Source organism: Miscanthus floridulus, chromosome 17 (genome assembly GCF_019320115.1).
Source record: "Miscanthus floridulus cultivar M001 chromosome 17, ASM1932011v1, whole genome shotgun sequence".
Taxonomy (NCBI): domain Eukaryota; kingdom Viridiplantae; phylum Streptophyta; class Magnoliopsida; order Poales; family Poaceae; genus Miscanthus; species Miscanthus floridulus.
The window spans coordinates 91,507,147-91,532,894 of NC_089596.1; the positions used below are offsets into that span (position 1 = coordinate 91,507,147).

Genomic DNA, 25,748 nt, shown 5'->3' on the forward strand with positions numbered 1-25,748 from the left:
TACCTTGTCCGGTCGCTCACGTTGCAACCGCACGGCCGCACGCGTGTCTTCAACCTCTGGAGGCCGCGCTCCCATCCCGCCGCCGCCTGCGCCTGGGAGCGCTCTTGGCCACGGTCCACCGGCGGCGCCGTGTCCTCCCCCACCCTAGCTCCCTCCTTCGCGCGCCCTCCGTCCCGCACCTCCCCGCGCTCCTCCGCCCACATCGCTGTGCCTCCTATCGGCAGCCCGGCGTTCGACGGACCCGCGCCGCCCGCCCCCGACGGCCTCGCGCACAGAGCTCCGGCGACCTCGCGCCCGCGCGGCGGCGGCGGTGGCCTCGCGCGCCCACACGGCTTGGTCGGGGCAAAAACGCCCATCGCCCTATGGGGGGCCCACGATAACCGGGCGGAGCTAGGAGAAGCTTGTTTTTTCGGCTCTAGTTTTCTCTCCCCTCTCCTCTCAGCGGGTTTTTCGTGGCTCTTCAGCCTGTTCGGTTGGTTGGTTCGTATCGTTATTAGTTCGTGAAGAAGTACTGCTGGCTAATTTGTATGAGAGAAAAATACTGTTCCAGCTGAAAATTTACGATCGTTTACGACGAGCCACGGCGAAACGAACGGGCGCGGAGCCGATCCATTTTCACCCGTTTGGCCGGTGGAGCTGCGGAACTGCTCCGGGTGCTGGTACAGGAGCCATACCAAACGGCCCCAAAGGGATCGAGCACGACTCCTGAGACCCAGCTCAGGCTCGCAGCTCGACAGCGGCCTAGCTCGCCCCGCCTCCCCGTTGTCCGCCCTATCCCCTGCGTCATCCCCGGCCGCTCCCCCGCTCCCACCTCCATGGCGTCGAAGCAGGCGGCGGCGGGCGAAGCCCTTGCGGCCCAAATCAATGGCATGTCCCGCTCCGAGATGTACGACATGATGTCCAAGATGAAGGTGCGCCCTCCCCACGCCTACCCAAATCCCCAAACCCTACCGCAGCCCTGTTCCTCTCTCCTCTCCTCTGTCTCTCTCCATCCCCCGTTTGTTCACCGATTTGCTCACCGTTTACTGATGTTTTTATTCTATATATGCGGCGCTTGCCCCTCGCAGACCATGATCGACCACGACCAGGAGACGGTGCGCCGCATGCTCGTCGACAACCCGGACGTCACCCGGGCGCTCTTTCGGGTGAGATTTCCTGCTGTGTGAGCTCAGTTTATTTTGCGCTTCTTAAATTAGGTGCCTCGGCTTCACCCGCTCGTGGAATCTAGATATCTGCCGGGCTTTAGGGTTTTGTGGGTTGTGCAGTCGTGTTTGGTTAATTTGGAAGTAGTCAGGTTCATCTACTTGTAGAAATGTGGCTATACTTGACAGGCGACATTAGGTTTTGTGTTCTCTGTTCTTCCAATTGGGTCTGGTCCATGATAACTAAAAAAAAGGAATTCATGAACCTCTGTAGTGAAAAAATGTTGGTTGCTCTTTACACCATTCAAAAGAGACTTTTGTAGTGATTGTTAGCTTTGTATTTGAGTTTTGAAGTTGATAAATAAATTATTTTATGAATCACCTGGTAGCTTGACAACAATGCGTTCACTTCTAGTCCCTTCCTTCCAAATTATATTTCACTTTAGATTTGTCTTAAGTCAAACTTTTCTAACTTTGACCAAGTTCATAGAAAAATGCATCGATATATACAATATCAAATTAGTTTCGTTAAATTCTCATGAAATGTGTTTTGGTCGTGCATTTATTTAAACTTGCAGATGATATCTAGAAACTTAGGTCGAAGTTAGAGAAGTTTGACTTAAGAGCCAAAGTGAACTATAATTTGGAACGAAGGGAGTAGTTGTTTACCTGAGAAAAGCTTGGATGAAGATAAATGTGTTTTATGTACTAATGTTAGCCAGCAAGTTCTATTAACGTTAAAGTCACTACTTGTTCTACTTTGCTATTGTTCTCCAACTGTTTATTTAGAAATATTCTTGTTCTAAAACCTGTCTATACCATTGTTGTCCTGGCACAATATGTCTTGATGTCTAACAGCAAATCTGTTTACTTCTTTAACTGGGTTTGAATTTCTATATGCATTTCAATAATTAGAAACATATATGACTTTCTTTTTGCAGGCGCAAGTGGTCCTTGGAATGGTGAAAACACCAAAAACTGTATGTAAACCAAGTTCTTGAACTTCTCTTAACATTAATATCTGGCCTGCTAATCAGCAATTGAATTTTACTGTTGCATGCCCTCTGTCCTACAGGCACAATCTTCAGACATGGTCCCACCCACAGCAGTGCCAACAGCACCTCCCTCAGTCAAAACTACTGCACCAGATCATGTCAGCTTGCCTCCACCCCCATTACCTGCTAACCAGCAGAGTGTTGCTCAACTTTCTGCCCCGTTTCCATCTGGCTTGTCTAATGTGGGATCGACCATGGACATTCCTACTATTTCAGCAAACCCGCCACAACCAACACAAGCAAAAGGCTACCCTAGCCATCAGATGCCTTCATCAGCTCCTCAGCCATCTCAACATCCAAATATGGCCCTGCCTCATGCTCCTCCACAGTATTCCAATCTTCCATCACATATACCTATAGTTCATAGTCAGCCACAGCAACCTTTGCAAAGTCCTGCAATATATAATCAACAGTTGCAACCACCTTTGCCCCAAATGTCTAGGCCACTATCTTTGCAGTCCTTTGCTCATCAGATGCATCCACAAGTACCAAATTCATTTGGGTTGACTCATGCAAATGCTCCGCAGCACATGTTACAACAACCGATGTTTCATGTAAGATTCTATGCTGAATCCATATGATCCTGATAACTGGATACCATGCTCATACTGATAGATGATGTTTGGAATTTCACAGCCAGGTGCGAATCCTCAAACTAATTTCCTTCCTGGCCAACCACCATTGCCTAGCCAGCCACCACCACAGCAGCTGTATCAGGTACAATTTGTTGTCTTCTGAAATATATCATTATGTTGCATTGGAGTTGCTGTATTTACCTTTCCAAAGAAGTTAATATGAGTATCTTCCCAATTGCATTTGTGTTTGATGAAGATTCAAGATTGTTGGGAAAAGTTACATTTAGGAAGTGCAATGAAGTGATCACATTCTTTATTGTTATCATCACAAGAGTTCTTGGTTTAGAAGATCCATGGCCAAGTTTCATGTTGGGTCCGAAGTTCTAACATATTTATCTAGTTATATGTGCTGACCATTTTTAAATTCTCAGTATTTAGTAGCATATGCTTGAAATGTTCTTCGGATTATTTTTACCTAATCAAATTGGCATCCATATGGACCTGTAGAGCGATTCTTGTTATGAAAATGAGCTACATATTTGCTTAGCTAGGTTCTACTGACGTTTCCTTGTTCTAAGTATCATCTGGCTTTTCTTCCCTGATTATTGGTGCATATAAAGTTCAAGTTTTGCCATTGTTCTTAGACCCATGACACTACTCTATTCCTAAGGGAATACAACAAACTTATACTGTACAATCTCAACTTTTATACGATTGGTCCTTTTCATGTTTTGACAACTTCCAATCATGATAAAGCACCATAGTTCTTGTGCCCCAGGAACATGAAAAATACCACAAGTACATGAAAAATTCTAAAAAAAAACTAGCAAATTTCACAAAACACTAGGTACTTTTGCTTCTTGTACTCATCTAGATGCAAACCGAAGAAAAGCTCTCTTGGCTTCTCCTCATTAATGAATGGGACTTGTTACTGATATTGATGGTAGAACCCCTAGTAAAATAAAGATGGACAGGGATTTCCTTTTCCATTTAAAGTTGGTTGACATGATTGTTTCTCTTGGGTGATCTCAATTTGATCACATGTTCTGCATTAAGAAAAAGGGCAAGGGCTGGATTCTTGGAGAGCATAGTGTTGATAGAAAGGCATGAGCAGGTTTTACTGGAATGCTATTGCTAAGTATCAAAACATTAACATTGCAAACTTGTATGTGATGATGAAGAATGGTGATAAAAGCACCAGTATAGTGTCAAGGTCAATGGCAAAGGATTATTGGCCTTAATGATGTGGGTCATAACTATAAAAAAAGGGCGTACCCAGTGCAGAGAGCTCCCGCTCTGTGCGGGGTCTGGGGAAGGGCTCTCTGCACTGGGTACGCCCTTTTTTTATAGTTATGACCCACATCATTAAGGCCAATAATCCTTTGCCATTGACCTTGACACTATACTGGTGCTTTCAAGCTCAAGGTGCAGGGGGAGGGCCAAATAACAGAAGAACTGTAGTTTCCCCCTTGTTTTGCACCGAGATGGGTGAAGGAGCAAAAACAATGGTTTTGTGTCATATACTCATAAGCTGTTGTGTTGCAATATCACCTGTACATGTGTCTCTGTGTTGCTCAAAATAAATCTTGTTGTCCCCTTTCCATCTTTCTGAAGGAATGTACATACACACTTGACAATTCTTCAATGCTCGTGAAATAAATGTTCTTCCAGTCTCCTTTTCATTGTCCTAAGAAATAAAGGTTCCGAAACAAATGCTAGACTGCTAGATATCTGTTTACTTTCTTGGTTGTTTAGTCACCGCTATAGTATCACCTAAGATGTTTAGAAATTTTGTGGCTGGTGTATAGAACTGAGATCACTGTTCTTGGAAGATGTCAACCATTTGTGCACATATATCTCCACGAACATGGTGTTTCATGTCTTCTTTCAAAAAAGGGAAAAGGAGAAAAGTTCAACAAGCTTCAATTACATATGGTCCAAATGAAGCACATGCAACTTATTGCAAAGATAGTCTTGCGGTTGTACTCTATGAGTAGTTCAGTCTTTCATGTGATTTGGTGACCATGGCTCAGTGCATAACCCTTGTAATCTATCTGCTCAGCAGGCTAGTTCACACTACAATACACAGAGTACGACTCCAATGGGAGTTGATAGGTCAGCTCCCTGGGGACGGGCCCCAGAAGCTCCCACTTCTGGCTCTCATTTCCCTGGACAATTACCTGGGTTGCCCGGACAAATGGCCCAAGGAATTGGTGGTATCCAGGCAGGCCAAGCACCTGTAAGTGTCTTCTGTTAGTATTTGGGAACAACAATTGTTTGTATTTTTCGTTAAAAAAACAATCGTCTGTATTACCATTACCTTCCTATGTTTTCTCCTTTTTTTTTTTGAACTTATGTTTTCTCCTGTTAGTGTACTTAACTCTGGTTATGTTGCTCGAGCAGCTGACACCTGAGATGGAAAAGATGCTAGTCCAGCAAGTCCTGGGCATGTCCGCTGAGCAGATTAACATGTTGCCTCCGGAACAACGGCAACAGGTTCTTCAACTACGAGACATGCTACGGCAATGATAGATCGTCAGTTGACTGGGTAGAAAAGTTTCAGTTCACTGCAGCAGAGATCCTGACTGTGGCCTGTGGTTTACTGTTCGTTTTAGCCTTTTGTATCACCTGATTGACATCCCGACTAGCCTGCAGCCTATCTTGGAGATGCGATCGTAGAATGCTAGCCATTGTCGTCATTTATAGAAGTGCTTGGGCAATGTGTTTTCCTATCGACTCACAGAATGGCATGTTTTGGTTCTGTTCTGCCGCTTCAATTTCAAGTCTTGTTAACTGTTGAACACTTACGATGGGCCCCCGTGGGCCGTGGCTCCGTACCAACCCCTCCGATGCATCGAGACGAGCCTTGCTAAATTGATTGTTGAATTATCTTCATCAAGAAAGAACGCAATTTTAGGGAAAAAATTCTATGGAAACTGTATCCATATTTGCGCCATGCATACATGGATAACTGACTACTTGGCTAGCGAGGGATTGTTGAAGTCCGACACGTGTCAGGCATCCACGCCATGTATGCATGACGCAGCGGTGGATACAGTATGCATATAATTTTTTCCCCCAATTTTAGGTTTCATTTAAACCATCTTAAATTCAGAGTTAATATTTATGACTCTAAATAAAGTATATTATTAAACCACCTCTCCTATATTTTAGGAGGTTTAATTTTTGTTATGGTTTAGACAATAGTTAATTGTCATGGCTACATAAAAAAATCTAAATTATCTATTATGAGTTATCCTTTTAATTGTACTAGTTGGTTGTTTATGATTTGTGCTAGTTGATTGTTTATGACCATTGGCCATGTTCGCTTCTCTTATAATCCGTACTTTGCAGCTTGTTTTTTCAGCAGGAACAGTGTTTTTCTCTCACAACAAATCAGCCGGAACAGTGTTTCAGCTTTTTTTTCAGCGAAGCGAACGGGGCCATTGTATGAGAGTTTAGGCACACAAAATATAGCAAATCTGTTAAAAATATATTTCATTTATGTAAGTCTAATAATGATACTTATTTTTTTGCGAGTAATAATGATACTTATGTAAATATGATAAATATTGATACATTTTAAATATAAACGTAATTTTGCTGTTGCTACCGAGTAAAAAAAAGATACTTGATACCCTTCTACCCTGAACTAATCTCTGTATCCCAAAATATTTGATGTCTTAGGATTTTTAGAATAAAATTATTGCACAACGTAAATTGCCTTGTACTTATTCTTATCCAAGGTGATCCATGTTGATTAAGGATTAAGATGCTAAAAGGAATACATAGAGGCAGGCCACAACTTCAAGCTCAAGTATTACGGGAGGGATGGAGCATATTTACAAAGATCTTTGTTACCCTTTTGGATATTCTCTTCTTTTAGATGATCTTAGTGTCCATGTTTGTGTTATGATCGCTATTTCAAATGCGAACAAACTTAATATGGTTGCTCTAGCACTATGCTAGAGGAATAATTAATATATAAGGACTTCTGACGCAGAGTGACATGAACTACTGGCTTTCAAACAAATCTCGTCTTTCTTCCTTACAAAAAGACTATGGTATGCATCTACATTAGCGCTTAATTATTGTAGGTATGTATGCATCTACATTAGAGCTTAATTATTGTAAGTAGCTACAATGTTTTCTTGTTTTATATATAGGCATTTCAACATGCCCTTCTTATTTTCTTTGAAGGAGTTACTCTTTTTTTTCCGGGTTGCTTTATGCAAGAAGGATTTTTCTGCTCTTTAAAAAAAACTCGATCCGCGGGGGGACGATGTCCCACCGGATATTTCATTAAGAAGAAGATCTTCTCACGCAGATCGAGAAAATCTCTGAACCCCCGCCTCACCCATATACAGCGTCACCGCATCCCTATGAGACGGTGAGAAAATCCTCAAACCCCGGCCCCACCCATATACTTACGGGATGGCCATAGACCTGTACTATGACGTGGGACAGACGAGAGGATTTTTTGATTTTTTTACCCCCAAGCCTGAAATTCGTCACCGAGGGGATCGAACTCAGGACCTGAGCAATGCTCCGTTGGCTTAAGGAGTTTTTTTTTTTATTTAGGTTGTTATAGGAATAGCAGTGTCAGGGGAATGTGTTCACTCGTTCTGTTTTCGGTCGTCTATTCGTTCGTCTAGTCATTAGAGACCGGCTGCAATCGCTAGCTTCAAAGCCTTCTTCATCAAGCAATACACGGTAGATTATCCAGGCAGGAACCAGCTGTGACAAGTGGCAAGGTGGGTCCCATGCGTCAGCTCCCACCAATCACCCATCATCAGCCCAGCCACACGGGCAAACACCCCCCCCCCCACCCCCCTCAAGAAATTTCCGTACAGTGAGAAAATGACGCCTAATCAGTGTCTTTTGTTTTGTTTTGTCTCGTCTTGTCGACCGAGCCCGTCCCCGTCCGTCGTCCTCCCTGGCGGCTGGCCGCCTTCCTCCCCTTCTCGGGCGTCTCGCCCTTTTCCTCTACAGCTTCAAAGCCCAATCTGTTAGAATTGATCTCATCCGTCTTGACCCAGCGGTCGAGACGGACCCCTTGACCACTCCTGATCGGGGACGTCCAGCCATTTAGTGGTTGGTGGGCCCCCATCGCACAGTGTCTATAAAGAGGAGGTGGGGTAAATGGCTCAGGATACGAGGTTCACCGCCGCCACAGCCCCACGGTCCTAACCCTAATCCGATCCAGAGGGTGGCACTGCCAGCAGCGGGAAGCGCCACTGCCTTTACCACCACAGCCGGTCTCCACCACTACTTCATCGCCCATCGCTGCCCTAGCGCAGATCATCACCGGCGAACTAGCGAAGGCAGGGAGCTCCTCCAACCCCTCCGACGGTCAGATGTTCCTACATTTCCCTCTCTCTCTCTCTGTCTCCTACTCCCTCTGAATCTCTAAGTCACTAATTATCCCAAATACAAGTAAACACCCACTGGATCTACACCTAGACGATCTAAAGAATATAACAATGGCATCAGAGCCAGTCTAGTTCGTAGATCTGGATCGGGGAAAGAAAAGCAAATCGAACCCTAACCCTAGATCGGGTATAGGAAAAGTGTGAATGAGATTGAGACACGGTTTCAACAAAGAACCCTAACCCTAGCAGTTCGCCAGCCTAGGGTGTAGATCTAGGGTTTTCCGAATCAAAGAGCAAAGAAAAGAAGAAAGAAAAGAAAAAGAAACGAACTTCGGTTCGGAGAAAATGTAACCCTAACCCTAACTTCGATCCCCACACTGCAAATCGGTTCAATCCGAACACAAAAGAGAACCAAATCTGATAGGGAAGAAGGGGAAGGGGTAGTCTACCTCGCCGTGCGCCGGGGAGACCCTTTGCCGGTGTGGGAGAAGAAGACCGAACCGGGGGAGCTGTTCGCCCGGGCTCGGCCAAAGAAGCACCGCGGCCAGGCCGCTCGACGGCGGCGCGCTCACCCGCTGGGGAGCGCGCACGCCGGCGAGGGGGCCGGCGAGGGGGCCATGGCTGCCCTCTCCACCGTTTCGCCCGCTCGAGTCACTCGGTGGTTGCTGCTACGGTACTGATGAGAGAAGAGAGAAGGCCAGGGTGCAAATGGACCTAGGGTTTGGAGGGGTGCGGCCGGGGCGGGGGTTTTTAGCCTCCCGAAAATGGAGCTCGACCGTCGGATCCAGATTGACGGCCAGCGTTGCTCCGGGCCGAATAGAGCCCAGGCGGGCAAGAGGAATCCCGGTCCAGGCCCAGGTTGCGGCCTAGGCGCGGGGGAGGCGCCTCGAGCGCCACGCGCTGCTGCTGCTTGCGGGCCGCGCGCTGCTGTAGCAGCTGGGCCACGGGCACTGCTGCTGCTGGGCTCAGGGCTACACAGTGCTGGACCGGGCCAGAATGCACAGTGATGATTAAGAATTGTTTTATTATTTTTTCAGAAGCAAATTTTGATGATTTCGTTCAAAGAATGATTTAAAATCTCTGATAATTTTGCACCAACGTGTTAGAATTTTCAAAGACTAGAAAAGTACAGAAAAATGCTTCTGAAAAGTAGGAAAAGAAATTTTGTCAAGTTTCCGCTGCAAAGTTAAATGTTTATTGTCTTCTAATTTGAAGAGCAGTTATAGTTATTCAGTAAATGATGAAAAGTTTATCCTCCAGTTAAAATTGGAACCAGCTGGAAAATTTTTAATTGGAGGAATAGTCGGTTGATAGTTAAGATAAATTATAATATTGTTATTTTCTGACCAACGTTGATGATAACAATATTATAAGTTTATTTATGAGTTTAAGTTTAAAGTTAAATTATGGTATTGTTATTTTCTGACCAACGTTGATGATAACAATATTATAATTCTATGAGTTTTATGTTTAAAGTTTAAATCTCTGATGAATTTTGCATCAAAGTGAACAATTTTTCAGAGAAAAGATAAAGATCAAGGAATGCTCTTAAACTAGAGAAATGTATTTTCATGTTTCCGCTGCAATGAAGTTGATTGTCTTCTAATTAAATTCGAACCAACAGGAGAATTTAATTTTGAGGAGCAGTTCTATGTTTTCAAGATTATTGAATTTCTATACGTTAATTCCATTTCTGCCCAACGGTGATGTGGAATTAATGTAGAAGAATGACGTTTTATTCTATTTCTGTCCAACGGTGATATAGAATAGAGCATAAAGATTTCAAAGTTTAATGAGCATTATTGTTGAATATTTTTTCAGACAAAAGACCTCCATGCTTTTATTCTTGAAGGCAGTAAGAGAAATAAGCTGGGTACTTATGACTCAGATGATGAAATGCCTAAGGGCAAGTTATGTATGAAAGAATGTCATTGTTTAAGAGACTATGTTCTCTTTAAAGAATGGCTTCAAAAGAAAAGAATTCTAGGATATTGATCCAAGAAAAGAGATAGATCAATGAGAGTCTTCATTGAGAAATGTCTTTTATGTACTCTCTGTGAAGAAGAACTTATTTTCAGTTTCACTTATGAGAGTTGTAAAAGTCATATACATGGATTAAACATGTGTGTTAAAAGAATATTCGGATTTATTTTTGAATTTTATGATTGAACACGAGCCAATCCTGGCAATTATGTTCGTTCAAGGGAATTATCTCGCTTGGCGGGAAAATGTTGTGATAGTACCCGCATGGCGGGAAAAGTTTGAGAAAATACCCACATGGCGGGGTGAAGTTGGCATAGTACTTATCCCGCATGGCGGGAGAAGGATATGATGACTCATGTGCTCTAAGTGTATTCCGCACATGGAGAGAAGTTTGGAGTAGCTCTTATGCTATCCTAGAATTGATCGTACACTCTGATTATGTCATGGTCATTAAGTACTTAATGAGTTTAAGAACAAAAGAAAGTTGCATGTGAACCAAAAGATAAGAATGATCTACAAGTGTGACTTGCAGAAGTATTGATAATAATAGACTATGTTGAGTTTTAAAGTGTAATGAGGAAAATGTACTCCCATACGAATTTTGTTTGCATGATGTAATCATGTGGATGAAGTAAGTAATCAAAGTTTCCTTATTCACAAGAGTTCTGAATGTTTCGAAATTGTGGTAGAAAAGTTCATACCACATTTCGAAGGAGAGAAATGTAAGATTAATTAAGAAAGACAATTAAGAAAGATACTTCCCCATACTTCAGATAATGCAATGCATACTATGCATTGAAGGTAAAAGTGATCTATAAAAGATGAATGTGATCGTTGAGGGAGTAAGACGGTCATAATAACGATACCCCTAAAGTAAAGAAATAGCTAAATTCCTAGACTTTTTATAGTTTCGATAGAAAGATAGCATAGTCGGCTAGTATTCATACTGGACGAGTTCAGAGTTATCAAGGCGGTGCTAAACGCGCGGTATGAGTTTTTTAGCAGATTAAACCCAAAATAAGAAATTTGAAGATACACCATCTTTACAGAAGATGGAGTAATCTGGGGGAGCATGGTATGTAGATACCTAAGGCTTGAATAGAAGTGGGATTACATATCCACTACAGTGTTTTTAGAGCAACAAATTGCTTTATACATGCTGATGTTGTATGACATATACAACACCAGATGTTAGCTCTTAAAGAAGATGAATAAGTAAACAAGGATCTTGTGATACAAGAGGCTATAGAACAATTGCCTTTTGGCAATGAAGAGTAACAATAACCCATATGAAAGAAGTGCCACGAGGCCCCAGAAGGTCTCAAAGAATAAGAAAATCAGATATTTCTAGTGACTAAGGAGTCAATGTTAAGAAAGAAATTCAAATGGAGAGTAATTCCATCTCATTTGAAAAAGCCATGAGTGGCGTTCACTCGTCTAAATGGCAGGAAGCAAAGGAAGATGAAATGAAATCGATAAATACCAACGATATTTGGAACTTAGAAGAAATTCCTAATAGAGCCAAAACAGTAGGCTGTAATGGGTTTACAAGAAAAAGATGACTCCAAAGAGAATATAGAAAGATATCCAAAGGGTATATTGAAAGATATAAAGGACCACTTATGGCGAAATGATTTACACAAAGAGAAGGAATAGATTATAATGAGCATGCAAAGATTCTTTTAGAATCATAATGGTGTTAGTGGCACATTACGATTTACAGTAACATCAGAAGGATGTAAAGACACATTCCTCAACAGGGATTTGTATGGAAAAGTTTACATGGCATAACTCAAAAGGTTTTATCGTGAAAGGAAAAGAACGTAAGGGATGTTGCCTAAAGAAATCCATTTATGGATTAAAGCAAGCTTCAAGACATTGGTACTTAAAGTTTGACAGTACAATAAGAAAGTTTGGGTTTTAAAGAGAATATAGAGGACAATTGTATTTATGCAAAGTTTAAACATGGAAAATTTATTTTCCTAATCCTGCATGTGGGTAGCACCTTGCTCGCTAGTAGTGGTGTTAATCTACTATTGGAGAAGAAGCTGTTCTTGTCCTCAAGTTTCAATGAGAATGGTCTTGGTAAAGCATCATTCGTTCCAAGAATTGGAACTTACCGAGATAAAAGGAAAAGGGGTATTAGAACTATCTCAAGTGTATACTTAGAGAAGATTCTAAAGAAATAAAGTATATATGTGAATAAACCTACGTCTGTTTCTATAGTCAAGGGTAATAGTTTTGGGAACTTTCGGTGTTCCAAGAACCAATGTGAGATCGAAAGGACGTCCTATATGCTTCAGCTGTTGGAAGCTTAATGAGTGCTTATAAGTAAGAACTTACCCTGACATAGTTCATGTATCCGGGATGTTTTGGCAGAAGTCCAGTCCAGATATAGATCACTGGAATGGAGTTGAGAATGTTTGGAATTGTGCAAAGATTTATAGGCCCCATGATGAGTAAGAAAGAATAAGTACTCTCAAATAGTTGTGGGTACAAATGTTAAATTTTGGCGAGATGTTTAGTGAAACCCACATAGTAGCTAACACTCGCAGTTGGAGTTTTATTGTGGAAAAGCTCCAAAGAAATAGTTGTGGTGTCATCAAAGATGCATACCCACAGTATACCTTATTATGAGGCTTAAGGATAGGCGAAATGGTTAAAAGAACTTACACCCGGAATTGATAATGGTATACAACAGCAATAACCATTTAAGAAGTTCGCTCCTATAACAACGGGTCAAGTGTGCTGCCAAACACATTGACGTTAAAGTTATACGTTGTGAAGGAGAAAGTCCGGAATCATACTGAAAGTATTGAACATAAAAGTAACAAGCAAGTGCTTGCGGATCCGCGTACAAAAGGCTTACCACCCAGTGTGTTTGGAGAACACACAGTCGACATGGGTTTATGGTATAGCCTATGATTTTCGGACAATAAAGGGCCCAAAAGTTAAAGAATCTGTTTCAGAACAGAGACATGTATTATAGCTGTTAAGTCTATCGGCGATTGACCATGACGATGAAGCATGCTCTATGCACTAATCCGTGATGGAACAAATAAAAGTGAAAGGGATTAAAGTCAAAGTTTAAAGTTAAAGTATGAGTTGAGATCAAGGGGGAGAATGTTAGAATTGATCTCATCCGTCTTGACCCAACGGTCGAGACTGTAACACCCTAGGTGTTTGCCACCAGTTAAGCAATGGGTTGAGCTCAAATATGGCATGTTAAGTAGTGATGGAGATGTTAGGTTAAACATATGAAAATGAGTCACCACTTAAACTTGGACCATGCACCATTGCTTACATGCTGCCCTTTCTAAAAAGTATGCTTGGGAAATGTTGGATGTACTTGTTTCATGTGTCTTGCATCAACATCCATCTATATTGATCACTGGAAAAGTTTCATGAAGTTTGGAATCAAGAAGTCACATGAAATGACAAGTTATGTCCTTGCCGAAATTGTCTTCTTAAGTGAATGGAATTATAGGTCATCAACCAAACCTTGCAACCTTGCCCAAATGACACTAATTAAACTCTACAACAAAAGTCATAAAGGGTTCATGTTGAGCGGAGGACAAGAAAATACCTCCACCGGTCTAAAACTTGGATTTAAGCTTTACCGTGATGCTACTTTGACCTATGTTGACCAATCACTTATAGTGCTTGCATGGAGTTGCACCTTAAATCAAAGTTGAAGTTTGAGTAGAGTAGAACAAACTTTGTTTAATGGTCAAGAGCTAGATCAGCTTTGAAGCAAGTCAAACCGAGCCCTCAAGTTGGAATCCATGGCTGTTTTGGAGCTCAAAAATTTGGCTAAGTCCCTAATGGACTGAAACTGAGATTTTAGTTTTCGTTTACCCTTCTTTGGAGCCTTGTATCTCTCCAACCAGGCCGAATCAGACTTTGACGCTTTAAAAAAAGTTGGAGATGTCGCGTAGATCTACAACTTTTATTAATAGAGTTTTTGCTAACTCGTCGTGGTTTAGGAGTTACGGAGGCACGAAATATGGGTTTCAGTGGTATGTTTGAGGTAGAATTGAAAATTTGAAATTGTTGAATAGTGCCGACACCATGCACTGAGCTGCTGGCCGCGTGTTGTAAAGGCCGAGCACTCGCCCTCCTCCCTCCTGCGCTCTCATTTCTCCCTTGCTCTCTGCTGTTTGTGCGCGGCCGCGTCCGCCATGGACGGCCGACAGAGCTCGCTGCCACCGCCACTCGCTTCTTCGTCCTCGCAGCTAATCACCGCACAGCCAAGTACGGTAGAGCCTCCACCGCAGCGCGCCCACGGCCCTCCTTCGCAGCCAGCCAGCAAGCCCCAGAGCTCTGCCGCCGTCGTGCAGTCGCCGCTGCAGCCGCCTGTGCACGTGGCCGGTCCGCCTCGGGCTGCGTCCCGGCCATCCAAGACCACCAGCGGGTGCGTGTGGGGCCCCATGTTCTCAGCCGCCCCTTCTCCGCCACCGGCGAGCCTCCTCCGGCCGGCGTCGGTGATTCCGCGTCCGCCTCCTCTATTTTGCCCCGGTGAAGGACTGCGCGCAACAATTAGAGCAAGTCTGGGGGTCTAAGTGCGAAGCTGTGACTCATTTGAATAGTGCTCTTGAGGACCTCTTCGCTGACGTTTGATTTATATTTTCCGCAGGGTCCTCGATGCAAGATTTAAATTTCCTTTCTCTGATTTTTTTGCAGATTTGAGTGCACCACTTTGAAAATTCATAGTAATTCATACAAAAATCGTAAAATCAAAAATGATGACTTTTTGGAATCCTTGTGAAATTGTCTATGCATTAGATCTATAATGTAGCATGTTTTAGTTTAAATATTTTGCTATAAAAATAGATCTATGCAGCTAGGTTCTTGATACTTGCCATGTCTTGTCTTTTTCATAACTGCAGTTTTTATGCTCAAATAAATGTGAAATTTTTGTGGAGTTCTACTAAGGTGATTGTTGTTGTCTGGTAAAAATTTTAGGAGTTTAGGATTTATAGTTTAAGAGTTATAAAAATAACAAATGCCATGTATTGCTTTGCTTCTACTCTGAACAGTTCTGCATGTTTGAATTAATTGGCTCAGTTAAGTTATGAATCATGACTTGGTGAAAATACATGAGTTGTGGTACTTTTCTTAAGCTTTCTAAAAAGTTAAATATCATGATTTTTGGCTAAGTAGATCTTGAGTTATACTTGCTTAAATCTTTGTGGCTGTTTCTGCCCAAAACCAGAGAGGGTTTTCCTTGTTCTTATTGTGGGGCCTTCTTAGTAGTAGAATTAGCTTTAGGTGTTTACAACAAAGCTGTTTATAATTTGCTAAGCTTTCTAAAAAGTCTAGAACCATATTTATTGGACATGTATAACTCTATTTATAGCTGTTTAAAGTGGCATGTCAGTTTCTGTCTATGTTTTGGATAGAGATGCAATTATTGCATTAGTTGACCCTTCTAACTGTAAAATCATCTTAATATGAGAATAACAAAGTTGTAGATAATTTATGTATCTAGCTTCTGTTAAAATTTGGTGGTATTTGGCCTTGTGGTTTGTGAGTTATGCCTGTTTAAAGTTGGGTTTCAGAAATGGCTGCTTTCTGTCAATTGTGGACCAGTTTCTGTAAATGGGTATAATTGACTTAGTTAACTTGAGAATCATGTTAAGAGGATTAAAGATGAATTGTAGAAAATTCCATAAGCTTTCCAGATTGTCTTGTTACATGTATTTTGGATTAGTACAACTCCTGTTATGAGTAAAATTAGTTGCTGCTGTTTGCAGCCTTGACTCTATGATTGCCGTGAATAACTAGTTTGTCTTGAATGCTTATGTGATGCATCTTGTGTTACCATTCATCACATTCATACACATACATCTTGCATCTCATTTAGGTGTGCTAGATGAACCATGTGAGGAACATGATGTTGGAGCCGAACTCGAAGACGATGTATGGAGGATCTATCCCGAAGATGGAAGGACTAAGCAAGTGCTAGGACCGGAGATGTCACCATGATGGTGCAAGCTAACGGAACTGACTTGTGTCGGATCCCAGGCAAGCCCCGAAGCATTCTAAGTCTCCTACTTTATAAAAGCAATTCTTTCTATATATGAGTTATATATTGTTGCATTAAGTTATAGAAGTTGATTGAAACCGTTGATGCATTTATTACTATCCTTGCCTACCTTATTACCTTATTACCCTGTTAGGTCGGGATCGAATAACTGCTTAGTCTTTCTTAGACCGGTAGCGATCGGTGATATCCGGTCACCTATATTATAGGTGGTTACTGGAAGAGTTTAGCTATGGAAAGAATGATATCCTGGAATTAACCATGTGTGATGGATAATTGGAGACCGGGCGGAAAAAAAGTTGGAGGCAACCAGACAGGGTTCTGGGGTGCTGTTAGTTTCCGTCTGTGTCGATTAAGGACCGACCGTTGCTCGTCCCTCTTATCATGTTGAACACATGCCTTACATTTAGCTGGCCGAAGAAAGTACCATTCGACCGCGAAGCTGAGAGATTTTTCGGGCCGAGTAGATTGCCCGCAGCGCACTGTACCGGAGCAGGTGTGGTAGGACACGGGGGCGCGATGATAAGACCAAAGGATAGTCGGTCGGCCCCCGGGTACATGTGGTTCCTGGCAAACTCGAGATTCCTGGATAGTTGACTCGGTGACCGATACCTCACTTTAGCGGGTGAGTGAGGTTTGTGTAAGGAATAAATCACCAGCTGGTTAGGAATCAATTCGAATCGCCATCGCTCCTGGATAGTGAGCACTTGACTCGAGTTACGGCATCATAGTAATTATTATGGAACAAGGATGGTTATCTGGATGATATGTGATATGCTAAATCTAAGTTGGTAACTGGATGTTATTGGTTAATCAAGTGATTGCTATAGTACAGGTGCTTACCTAGATGGATGGGTCATAATAAAGATGATGCAAAATACTTAAAATGGTTTCTTCATGATAGCTTATACTTTTCGCAAACGAGTCAGCTAGCCCACTAAAGAAAGCCTTGCGGTGTCGCTTTATTTTGGTTTAAGACGGGTAAGTCTGGCTGAGTACATTCGAGTACTCACGGTTTATCCCACCTTGTTGCAGGTGATGTTCTCGACCTGTTGATGATGGTGGCTAACCGCCGGTGGGCTCGGTGATTCTATACTTACTTCTCATCTATATGCTTTTGTCGGATGATGTCACTTATGCTAGCCATAGATTTGAAACTTATATTAACGTATTCATTTGAAAGCTATGTTGTTTTCACTAAATGGTTTTGAAGCCCAAACTTGTACTATTATTTGTGAACCCATTTGTAATATTATTTTCGTTGCAACCCTGTGTATATGATGTGTATTTGCTTAATCACGTGATCTTGGTTGTGATGTTGATTTACCGAGGTCTTTTGGGATACTTGGCGGACTACCGGGTTTATATGAGTGAAAGTATGGGTGTGTCAACGTGTTAGCGGGGACAACCGTACTTGCTCTTGTATAAATTGGGCGGTTCTATCACAGAGACGAACCCCTTGACTGCGTCCTGATCGGGGACGTCCAGCCATTTAGTGGCTGGTGGGCCCTCGTCGCACAGTGCCTATAAAGAGGAGGTGGGGTAAACGGCTCGGGATACGAGGTTCACCGCCGCCACAGCCCCACGATCCTAACCCTAATTCGATCCAAAGGGTGGCACTGCCAGCGGTGGGAAGCGCCACTACCTTTACCACCACAGCCGGTCTCCACCGCTACTTCATCGCCCGTCGCTGCCCTAGTGCAGATCATCACCGGCGAACCAGCGAAGGCAGGGAGCTCCTCTAACCCCTCCGACGGTCAGATGTTCCTACATTTCCCTCTCTCTCTCTTCTACTCCCTCTGAATCTCTAAGTCACTAAGGGTCTGTTTGGAACGCATGAGTTTCATAGGAATCGCACAGAAATTTCATAGAAATCAGTTCAATTTCACAGAAAAAACATAGGAATGGGAAAAAAATCTCGTATTCCAAACGTGCCCTGATTAAGTGATTATCCCAAATACAAGAGACGATCTAAAGAATATAACACAATCAGCTCGACCTCTCCCCCTCCTCTCCCTCCCGTGAACCACCAAAATCCCTCGCCAAACAGTGATAAAGCCGCATTCCCCGTCGGGTTCGGTGGTCGATAAGCCGAAAATCGGAGGGAGAAGCAGCAATCGAGTGCTGCGCTGATTCGTCCCAACCAATCCCGCCGGGAATCACGGTCGTTCGGCCGCGACTGAGGCGTCTGGGCTCTGGAGGAGCGGCCGTCGGCTGAGGGAGGGATGGGGGGCGGCGGCGGCGGAGGAGGAGGAGCCTCCGGGCCGGAGCTGTCGACGGACAACATGAAGGGGATAGTCCTGGCGCTGCTCTCCAGCGGCTTCATCGGCGCCAGCTTCATTATCAAGAAGAAGGGTCTCCGCCGGGCCGCTGTCGCCTCCGGCGTCCGTGCAGGTCGCTCCCTCCTGTCCCTCTCGTACTATTGACCGTGGTACCTGGAGCTGGCCGGTTTTCTGGTCAAAAGATATGTCGACTTTGGTCGGTTTGAAGCGTTTTCTGAACTCTGATGATGATGGCATGTGCGCAGGTGTCGGCGGGTACTCGTACCTCATGGAGCCCCTGTGATGGGTTGGCATGATCACTAGTAAGGTTTCCTCGTGCAACTCCAGTAGAGAACTGGGCATGATGTTTAGAGACTAGTAGGCATTTCTGAGCGAAGGTTTTTTCCTCTTTCAGTGATTGTAGGTGAGATTGCCAATTTCGTGGCATATGCTTTCGCCCCGGCTGTGCTGGTTACTCCCCTTGGAGCGCTCAGCATAATTGTTAGGTCAGCTAGCTCAAAACTTTGTCCTTGCAATTCGGCAGTTCAATTAATCTTTTTAGTCAAACTAGAATTTGACGTTGAGGGTGTCTTCACCCTTCAGTGCAGTGCTGGCTCATTTCATTCTGAATGAGAGGCTGCATGCCCTCGGGGTGCTCGGCTGCGTGATGTGCATTGCAGGGTCTGTAGTCATCGTTATCCACGCTCCACAGGAGCAGGAGATTACTTCAGTTAGGGAAATATGGAACATGGCGACACAACCTGGTAAGGACTATCATCGGTGTGATTCCGTCTTGTACAGTTGCTAGCTCGTGATTTGTAGGAAGTGAGATATTGTGGCTGATGAGATATATTGGTACTTTCTCTTGCAGCTTTCTTGCTATATGTTGCGTCAGTTATTGTGATTGTTTTTGTCCTGTTGTTCTATTTCTCCCCTCTCTATGGGCAGTCCAATGTGTTGATCTACACTGCCATTTGCTCTTTGATGGGCTCTCTCTCGGTAATGTCACTTCTGCCAACGGTTCATATGTTCTCTAAATGTTTAGTTGATTATATTTTCTAATCTATTCTTGCTAGTTAATGTGCTAACTTTTTTCTCATTATTCAGGTTATGAGTGTTAAGGCTCTTGGTACATCCTTAAAGCTCACTTTCAAGGGAACAAACCAATTAATATATCCAGAGACTTGGTTCTTTATGCTTGTTGTGGCTACTTGTGTGCTGACTCAGATGAATTATCTGAACAAGGTTTGTTCAACTTGTTACACGTTGCTTTCATTCAGTAACTGTAGTTCTATGACATAACTCTACATTCTAAGCTGCGAAAATGGTATGTTGATAGAGAAGAACTATCTGAATGCAGTTTGGGAGTTGAACCTTTGCAAATGCATTAGCAAAAATAGGTACCTGTGTTTGTAAGTCGTGTAACCTTTAAAGGATTCAAAAGGGAAGTTAATAAGAAAGTTAGGTTGGGAATAGTTTAAGACCAAATGACTATAAGAAATATATGGGCATCGATCAAATTAGTGAGAATTAAGAACAGGATGGATCATAAGAATTTCCATGTAGACATGATCTTATTGTTTTCTTTTTTTACCTGAGATTAACTTTACATTCAAGGGTTTGGATTTTTAAATGATTGAGATCAAATTATGGTTAGGTTTATCATTGCTTGTTATGTTGACAAGTGTCATGTTGTCAAGGGTAGCCGGACCTCGGCTACGTAGTTCGTAGCCTCAATCCGTTGGGTTGGGCCGAGATTTTACCCCTCGGCGCCCTATTGTTGAAGAAGGGGATTAGGAGATAGGAAATTTGTTATTGCTTGATTATCTTTGTCCTCAGTACAAGATTAAATAGGCTCATAGCCATTAACTACCAGGAGGTAATCTCTCCTAAATCTAAGGCCGCGATTGGCCTTGCCTCTTCCAGCGCGCGCGCCTGCCGCATGATGACCCCGCCTACGGCGCTCCTGCGCGCGTCTCTGGCGCATTGCCTTCTGGAGTAGGCGCGGCCCCACATGACACATGTTCTATTCTCATCAAATCATTACTATGCATGCATATATATTAATCTGCTTGTTATCACTTTTTCAACAACCAAATAGAGTAAAATTTACAAAACTACCACATTCATGTCCTAGTTATCACAAAACTACCACTTCTAGTTCCTATTTCACGAAACTGTCACTATGGGTTTCCTCACAGACCTACCAATTTTTCCTCCAATTTTTTAAGCACCTGGGCCCACTCATCAGCGTCACATAGTGCAGAACAGAATGGCTCGGTCTGTTCTGCACTGTATGATTCTGATAAGTGAGCCCGGGTGCTCAGGAAACGGCAAGAGGCAAAAGGTAGGTCCGTGAGAAGGGGGCCTTAAGTTGTTTTAGTTCTATGACTAGAAAGTGCTGCGCGGCCTTGCCGCGCAGGCCCAGTATTTGATCTCGAGCGGCTCTTTGTCGTCCTTGGTATCTCTGGCCGCCGTCTTGCTGAAGCCCTCGTCGAGTGTCAGTAGGTTTATATAGTCTAGCAATGCAATTGAATAACCTTTCTTAAATACAAGCTTACAGTTTTGGACAAATATTCCATCACTGAAAAAAAAAACTACTGTATTTTCTTGTGTTTTACATTTTAGAATGGGAGCTTGTGTTGTGAACTTCATGCCAAATGGGAGGTTGTGGCTGCCCATTTTTTTTTCCATCATATTGCTTAATTAGAAGTACTACGTAGCTATTTTACTTAAAAGTCTTCGTTTGAACCATAGCATTCTGAAAAAGTGCATGGCATGTGTTTGAACCTGCAAACAGGAAGCAGATAAGTAACTAAAATTGTGGACTTCAAATCTCAAATTAGTTTGGAGGATGCGGGAAAATAGCTGCTCTAGGTTATAATTGACGGAAGTGTTGCTTAAGAAACATTCAAATTGAAGTTGATAAATAAGATTAGGCCTTTTCAGGACAATTAGTATAATTAGCTTATTGTTTAAACGGTCATCCATCATGTTACATGATGCTGTAAACTAATGGCTTCTATGTGGTCATTTGATCAGATTGTTTCCTCCAAAAAAAAGATATAAATCGAAGTGTTGTCATAATTCAGCCTTCCAGAAAACATGACTGCTTGAGACCTTATAGAAAGCCAAATTTGTATCTAGGGCACACTGATAAATAAGATACTTTTCTTGAACTGACGAATCACTTGAGTTCGCAGTTTATAAGCTTGAAAATAAGAACATAAAGGAAACTGCGCTTCAAGCTATTTTTTCTTTCTCATGTTTTTCTGATTTAGGAAAAGACCTAACTACAGGAAGTTGGGTACGGACCAAACTGATGTTGATCACAATAAGGTGGATTTACCAAAATGTTTTGATTACACACTATATACATATATTTTGGAAGCTTTTGACACAACATGCTTTATACAGGACTTGCAACGAATATTGCAAACAACTCCTGCGTAAGCATTAGCAAAACCAAATTCTTTTTGGGCAATAGGTAGAACACCCTGTAAACATTCCTAGTATGCATGGGTGATGACACTTAACACACCTGAATGACAGATCATGGCGTGTGCACTTCAAACGAGACTCCAGCTGCCTCTGGTATTGATTAGTGCTACAATCCATCCTCTGTGTGGTTATGGGTGTATTGCTTCAAAGTTCAGTAAGACAAAATCTTATTTTATAACATTGATCAGACCATTAACAGTAGGAACCACAAAATGTAAACACATTTTAGTCTGCAAAGGCCAAAGGGATGAATACAGACCTCTGATGCCTCCATTGTCAAGTATCAGAATACACAGGGCAACTGAGAACGCAGATGAAAATGCTGCATATTGCGATGGCACACATCCTTCTTTACTGTATCCTAAATTACCATAATTTTTTTATTCAGATTTGCACCAAGCTAATAACTTTGCAAAATGAGCGAGCTGCCAATTTTTGGACATTGCACAGTATGATAGAAGACAAACATCTAAATTCACAGATTGATAACAAAAGGAGACGGAAACATGGCGATGACTGAGCCTGCATGGCTATATACAAAAAGGATATTAAGAACAACTCATGCTTATGCCCAATCGAGTACCTGAGGCTTTCTCAGGATCAGTAAACACAAATAGTCGCTATGCAAGCGGAACCTTCTGCAGGAAGGCAAGAATAGAAATCATATGTCCTGAACTATCGACAAAGGATTCATTCTTTGTTAAAAAAATTGAAGCTTTAACCCTGGATTATCAGGAACCCTAGTTTAATTACAGATTATATGGAGTTTCCGATCTTGAACCCATTACCTTGCGACGCAGGAAGCTGTATCTTCTCGTGGGCTTTACTGTGCTCCATGGCGCCCCGGGCTGCTCGGTGACGGTGCTCCCTTGGTTTGCTGAGCTACGCCGCCATTCCTTCGCGGCGGCCGTGCTCTGTTTTTTCTATGGGTTGCAGCGAGGGTTCAGGTCCCTTTGGATGGATGCTGCCGCCACTTCTGTCGCCGGAGCCGCAAGGCCGACGCACCAGCGCTTGCCGCAGCTGGCGGCGCGCATGGCGAGGCCGGACCCACGGAGCCAGGCGGCGGGTGGCCAGTGTGGGGGAGGAGCCGGCGGCGTGGGCACGGGGGAAGGGAACGGGAGGATCGCGACTGCAACGCCAAGGGCGCCGGGCACGACATGGCAGGGGCGGAGGCAGCGGGGCAGAGGACCGGCTGCGGCCGATCGGCCTGTGGCGGCGACCGCGGGACGGGAGAAGTGAGCGATGAAATGGACACTACAAGTGGTAGTTTTGTGATAGTTAGGACAGGGAATGTGGTAATTTTGTTAAATTTACTCAGCCAAATATGTTGGAAGAAGGGCAGGCCTGGTGCAGTGGTGAGAGCTGTCTCACTGAGTCACCAGGTCACGGGTTCGAAGTAGCCTCTCCGCAGATTTTGCGGGGGGAAGGCTTGCCTCGGTTTTTCCCTTCCCCAGACCCCACTCATGTGGGAGCCTCCGACACTGGGTCTGCCCCCTTTGCCCAAATATGTTGGAAAATAATAAAGTAAGATTAGGTTATCATATGCTAGCTTGGATGATGTGGACCTATTTGAATAGATTTGCATTGCATTCAAAACCCCATTTGCAGCCAAGTTTAGTCCCTGATTTTGTTTCTACCCCGTGGCTCATGTCCTAGTTTTTTTTTTTCTTCCAAATTTGGGCAACCTCTTATCCGTGACTTCAGAATATTGTCTAGTGCCATTTAATTTTGTAGATGTATATGGTAGAATTAATTATGATATTTGCAGAACAGTGCACTGAAGTGCTTTAGTTTATACTAGAGTTACCACAAATATTATGCTATTGGTTCCTGTTCTGTTTAATGGAGTAAGTAGTGCTTTTTTTCTGTAGGCACTTCCGCACTTGACACGTTCAATACGGCAATTGTATCTCCAATATATTATGTAATGTTCACAACTCTTACAATACTTGCCAGCGTCATAATGTTCAAGGTAAATTTTGTTTTGCCCTTGGCTTATATATTTATTTCTTATTTCATTCTGCCATTTACTCCCTCATGCACCTTTTGGACCCTTTCAGATATTTTCATATTGTTGCATTTGTTTCTTATGCATTCCTCAGCTCTAGTATTATATGATAAAACAGTAAACTGATGTCATTCTGTTTAATTATTTGTGTAGGATTGGTCTGATCAAAGCCCTGGAAGCATCATTTCTGAAATTTGTGGTTTGGTTGTGGTGTTGTCCGGTACCATTTTGTTGCATGTGACGAAGGATTATGAAAGGATCCCGCAATCAAGAAGTGTGTGGCCTTTACTCTCTAATTGAAATAATCATATAGCTCTCATACGAATTTCCTTCATACCATCTCTTTTGCTACTATGTAGGTGTTTATGCACCATTATCTCCCTCCTTGACAACTAGATTAAATGGAGAATTGTTGAAGCACGTCGAGGATGAGAGGACTTCGGATGAACAAAAAGCATTGAGAAGACAAGAGATGTACTAGCATCAGAATATCAAAGGAAATATTAGTAACTCTGATGGATTCTCCGGCAGGGGTTTGTATATGGCGTGATAGGGATAACCTTCCCATAGCGACTGTTGATTCCTCGGTTCCTCCATTACAGTTGGTTTGTGTACATAACCGGATACCTGCAGCAATGTGTGCAAAGTTGAATGTGGCTGCCGAGTAATTGCAAATCTGCAGAGGTGGTGGAAGGCTGCACAGTTCCAGCAAATAGAATCAAGTCGGGTGCATAGATTCTTGAGTTTCCTTCTCCTTTGGTAACTTCCCCAGTTTTGTCCACGGCGTTTGTTCCTTGTGTAGAGTTAGAGGGACCGACTGAGCCACGGAGATCGTATGCAACTGTGAATGCTATACATTATTATTGTCTTAGCGATGAAGTTCACACACCTTGTGAATGATGTTGCAAAATTGTGATATCATTTCATATTTGTCCTTGATCTAGTGTTGCCCAAGTGTATATCGTACACTAATATTAGACCATGGAGAGTTTCAACTTGTGAATGACGTTACATTATTGTCGGTGATGCTTCTGCAAAATTGTGATACCATGTCGTATTAGTCCTTGATCTAGTATTGCCCAAGTATATATCTTACACTAATATTAAACCACGTAGAGTTTCTTGGTTTTGGTCCATTAATACCGTTTGTGTCGGATTTTGGAAAAAGTTTATGTTTCCTGCCTCAACTATTGCCCCCATTAATACCGTTTGCGTCCGATTTTGGAAAAACTCCATGTTTCCTGCCTCAACTATTGCAAAAGTAAGGTTTTCCTCCCTCATCTACTAGGCAAACCGGACACGTGACCCCATAGCTGTTATGCGCGCTGATTGAGCATAGACTTTGCATTGGATTATTATAATTGGGATTATGGACTTTAGTAATTGGGGTGATTGAATCTCTAAATTATTATGGTGGACTACGTGGGCCGATACGTATCTATGAGACGGATACGGCCCAACCAGCCCAGCAAGCGGCAGACCGCACGGCAGCCCACCTCTAACGGCCGTTCGCTTCTCTTATAATCCGTACTTTGGTCCCGTTCGCTTGGAGGAATTCTGGATGAATCTGGAGAAAATTGTTAGAGGAAAACACTGTTCCACATAAAAAAAACGGATCAAGCCGGGTTTAAGGGCACGCGAACGAGGTCTTTTTAGCTTGTTTTTTCAATCGAAACTGCATTTTCCTCCTTCAACGAATTAGCTGGAAGGGTGTTTCGGCTTTTTTTCAGCTAAGCGAACCGGGCCCCCGACCCTAGCCCCTCAGCCTGGGCGTTCGGTTTTAACCGTTAATTCGGTTCGGTTTA

At 43.0% G+C, this 25,748-nt stretch overlaps 2 protein-coding genes across 6 annotated transcripts; both read left to right on the plus strand.

Moving 5' to 3' along the window:
• The first annotated feature begins 658 nt into the window (after nucleotides 1–658).
• On the plus strand, nucleotides 659–5,504 carry LOC136517000 (cleavage stimulating factor 64-like). Of its 2 annotated transcripts, none has more exons than XM_066510514.1 (7): nucleotides 659–911; nucleotides 1,068–1,145; nucleotides 2,084–2,122; nucleotides 2,218–2,751; nucleotides 2,834–2,914; nucleotides 4,835–5,011; nucleotides 5,176–5,504. In XM_066510514.1, the coding sequence occupies exons 1-7, from the start codon at nucleotides 816–818 to the stop codon at nucleotides 5,299–5,301; spliced, it is 1,131 nt and encodes a 376-aa protein (XP_066366611.1). In that variant the 5' UTR covers nucleotides 659–815; the 3' UTR covers nucleotides 5,302–5,504. The 2 variants fall into 2 exon arrangements, with proteins under 2 accessions (XP_066366611.1, XP_066366612.1); XM_066510515.1 differs by having other exon boundaries at nucleotides 660–911; nucleotides 4,838–5,011.
• A 12,661-nt stretch (nucleotides 5,505–18,165) lies between these two features.
• LOC136516573 (probable magnesium transporter NIPA3) lies at nucleotides 18,166–24,954 on the plus strand. 4 transcript variants are annotated; one of them, XM_066510001.1, is made up of 9 exons: nucleotides 18,166–18,567; nucleotides 18,701–18,762; nucleotides 18,850–18,940; nucleotides 19,038–19,198; nucleotides 19,306–19,433; nucleotides 19,542–19,679; nucleotides 23,791–23,907; nucleotides 24,097–24,217; nucleotides 24,303–24,954. In XM_066510001.1, exons 4-9 carry the CDS (start codon nucleotides 19,102–19,104, stop codon nucleotides 24,422–24,424), a joined length of 723 nt encoding a protein of 240 aa, XP_066366098.1. In that variant the 5' UTR covers nucleotides 18,166–18,567; nucleotides 18,701–18,762; nucleotides 18,850–18,940; nucleotides 19,038–19,101; the 3' UTR covers nucleotides 24,425–24,954. The 4 variants fall into 4 exon arrangements, with proteins under 4 accessions (XP_066366098.1, XP_066366096.1, XP_066366097.1 ...); XM_066509999.1 differs by having other exon boundaries at nucleotides 18,701–18,757; XM_066510000.1 differs by having other exon boundaries at nucleotides 18,701–18,757; nucleotides 19,662–19,679; nucleotides 23,815–23,907.
• Nucleotides 24,955–25,748: the final 794 nt, after the last annotated feature.

Coding starts and splice junctions, on each gene's coding strand:
- LOC136517000 (XM_066510514.1), top strand. CDS start 816: ATGGCGTCGAAGCAGGCGGCGGCGGGCGAAGCCCTTGCGGCCCAAATC. Junction 912..1,067: donor ACATGATGTCCAAGATGAAG/GTGCGCCCTCCC, acceptor TGCCCCTCGCAG/ACCATGATCGACCACGACCA. Junction 2,915..4,834: donor CACCACAGCAGCTGTATCAG/GTACAATTTGTT, acceptor CTATCTGCTCAG/CAGGCTAGTTCACACTACAA.
- LOC136516573 (XM_066509999.1), top strand. Junction 18,941..19,037: donor GCGCTCAGCATAATTGTTAG/GTCAGCTAGCTC, acceptor TTCACCCTTCAG/TGCAGTGCTGGCTCATTTCA. Junction 19,680..23,790: donor AGATGAATTATCTGAACAAG/GTTTGTTCAACT, acceptor TGGAGTAAGTAG/TGCTTTTTTTCTGTAGGCAC.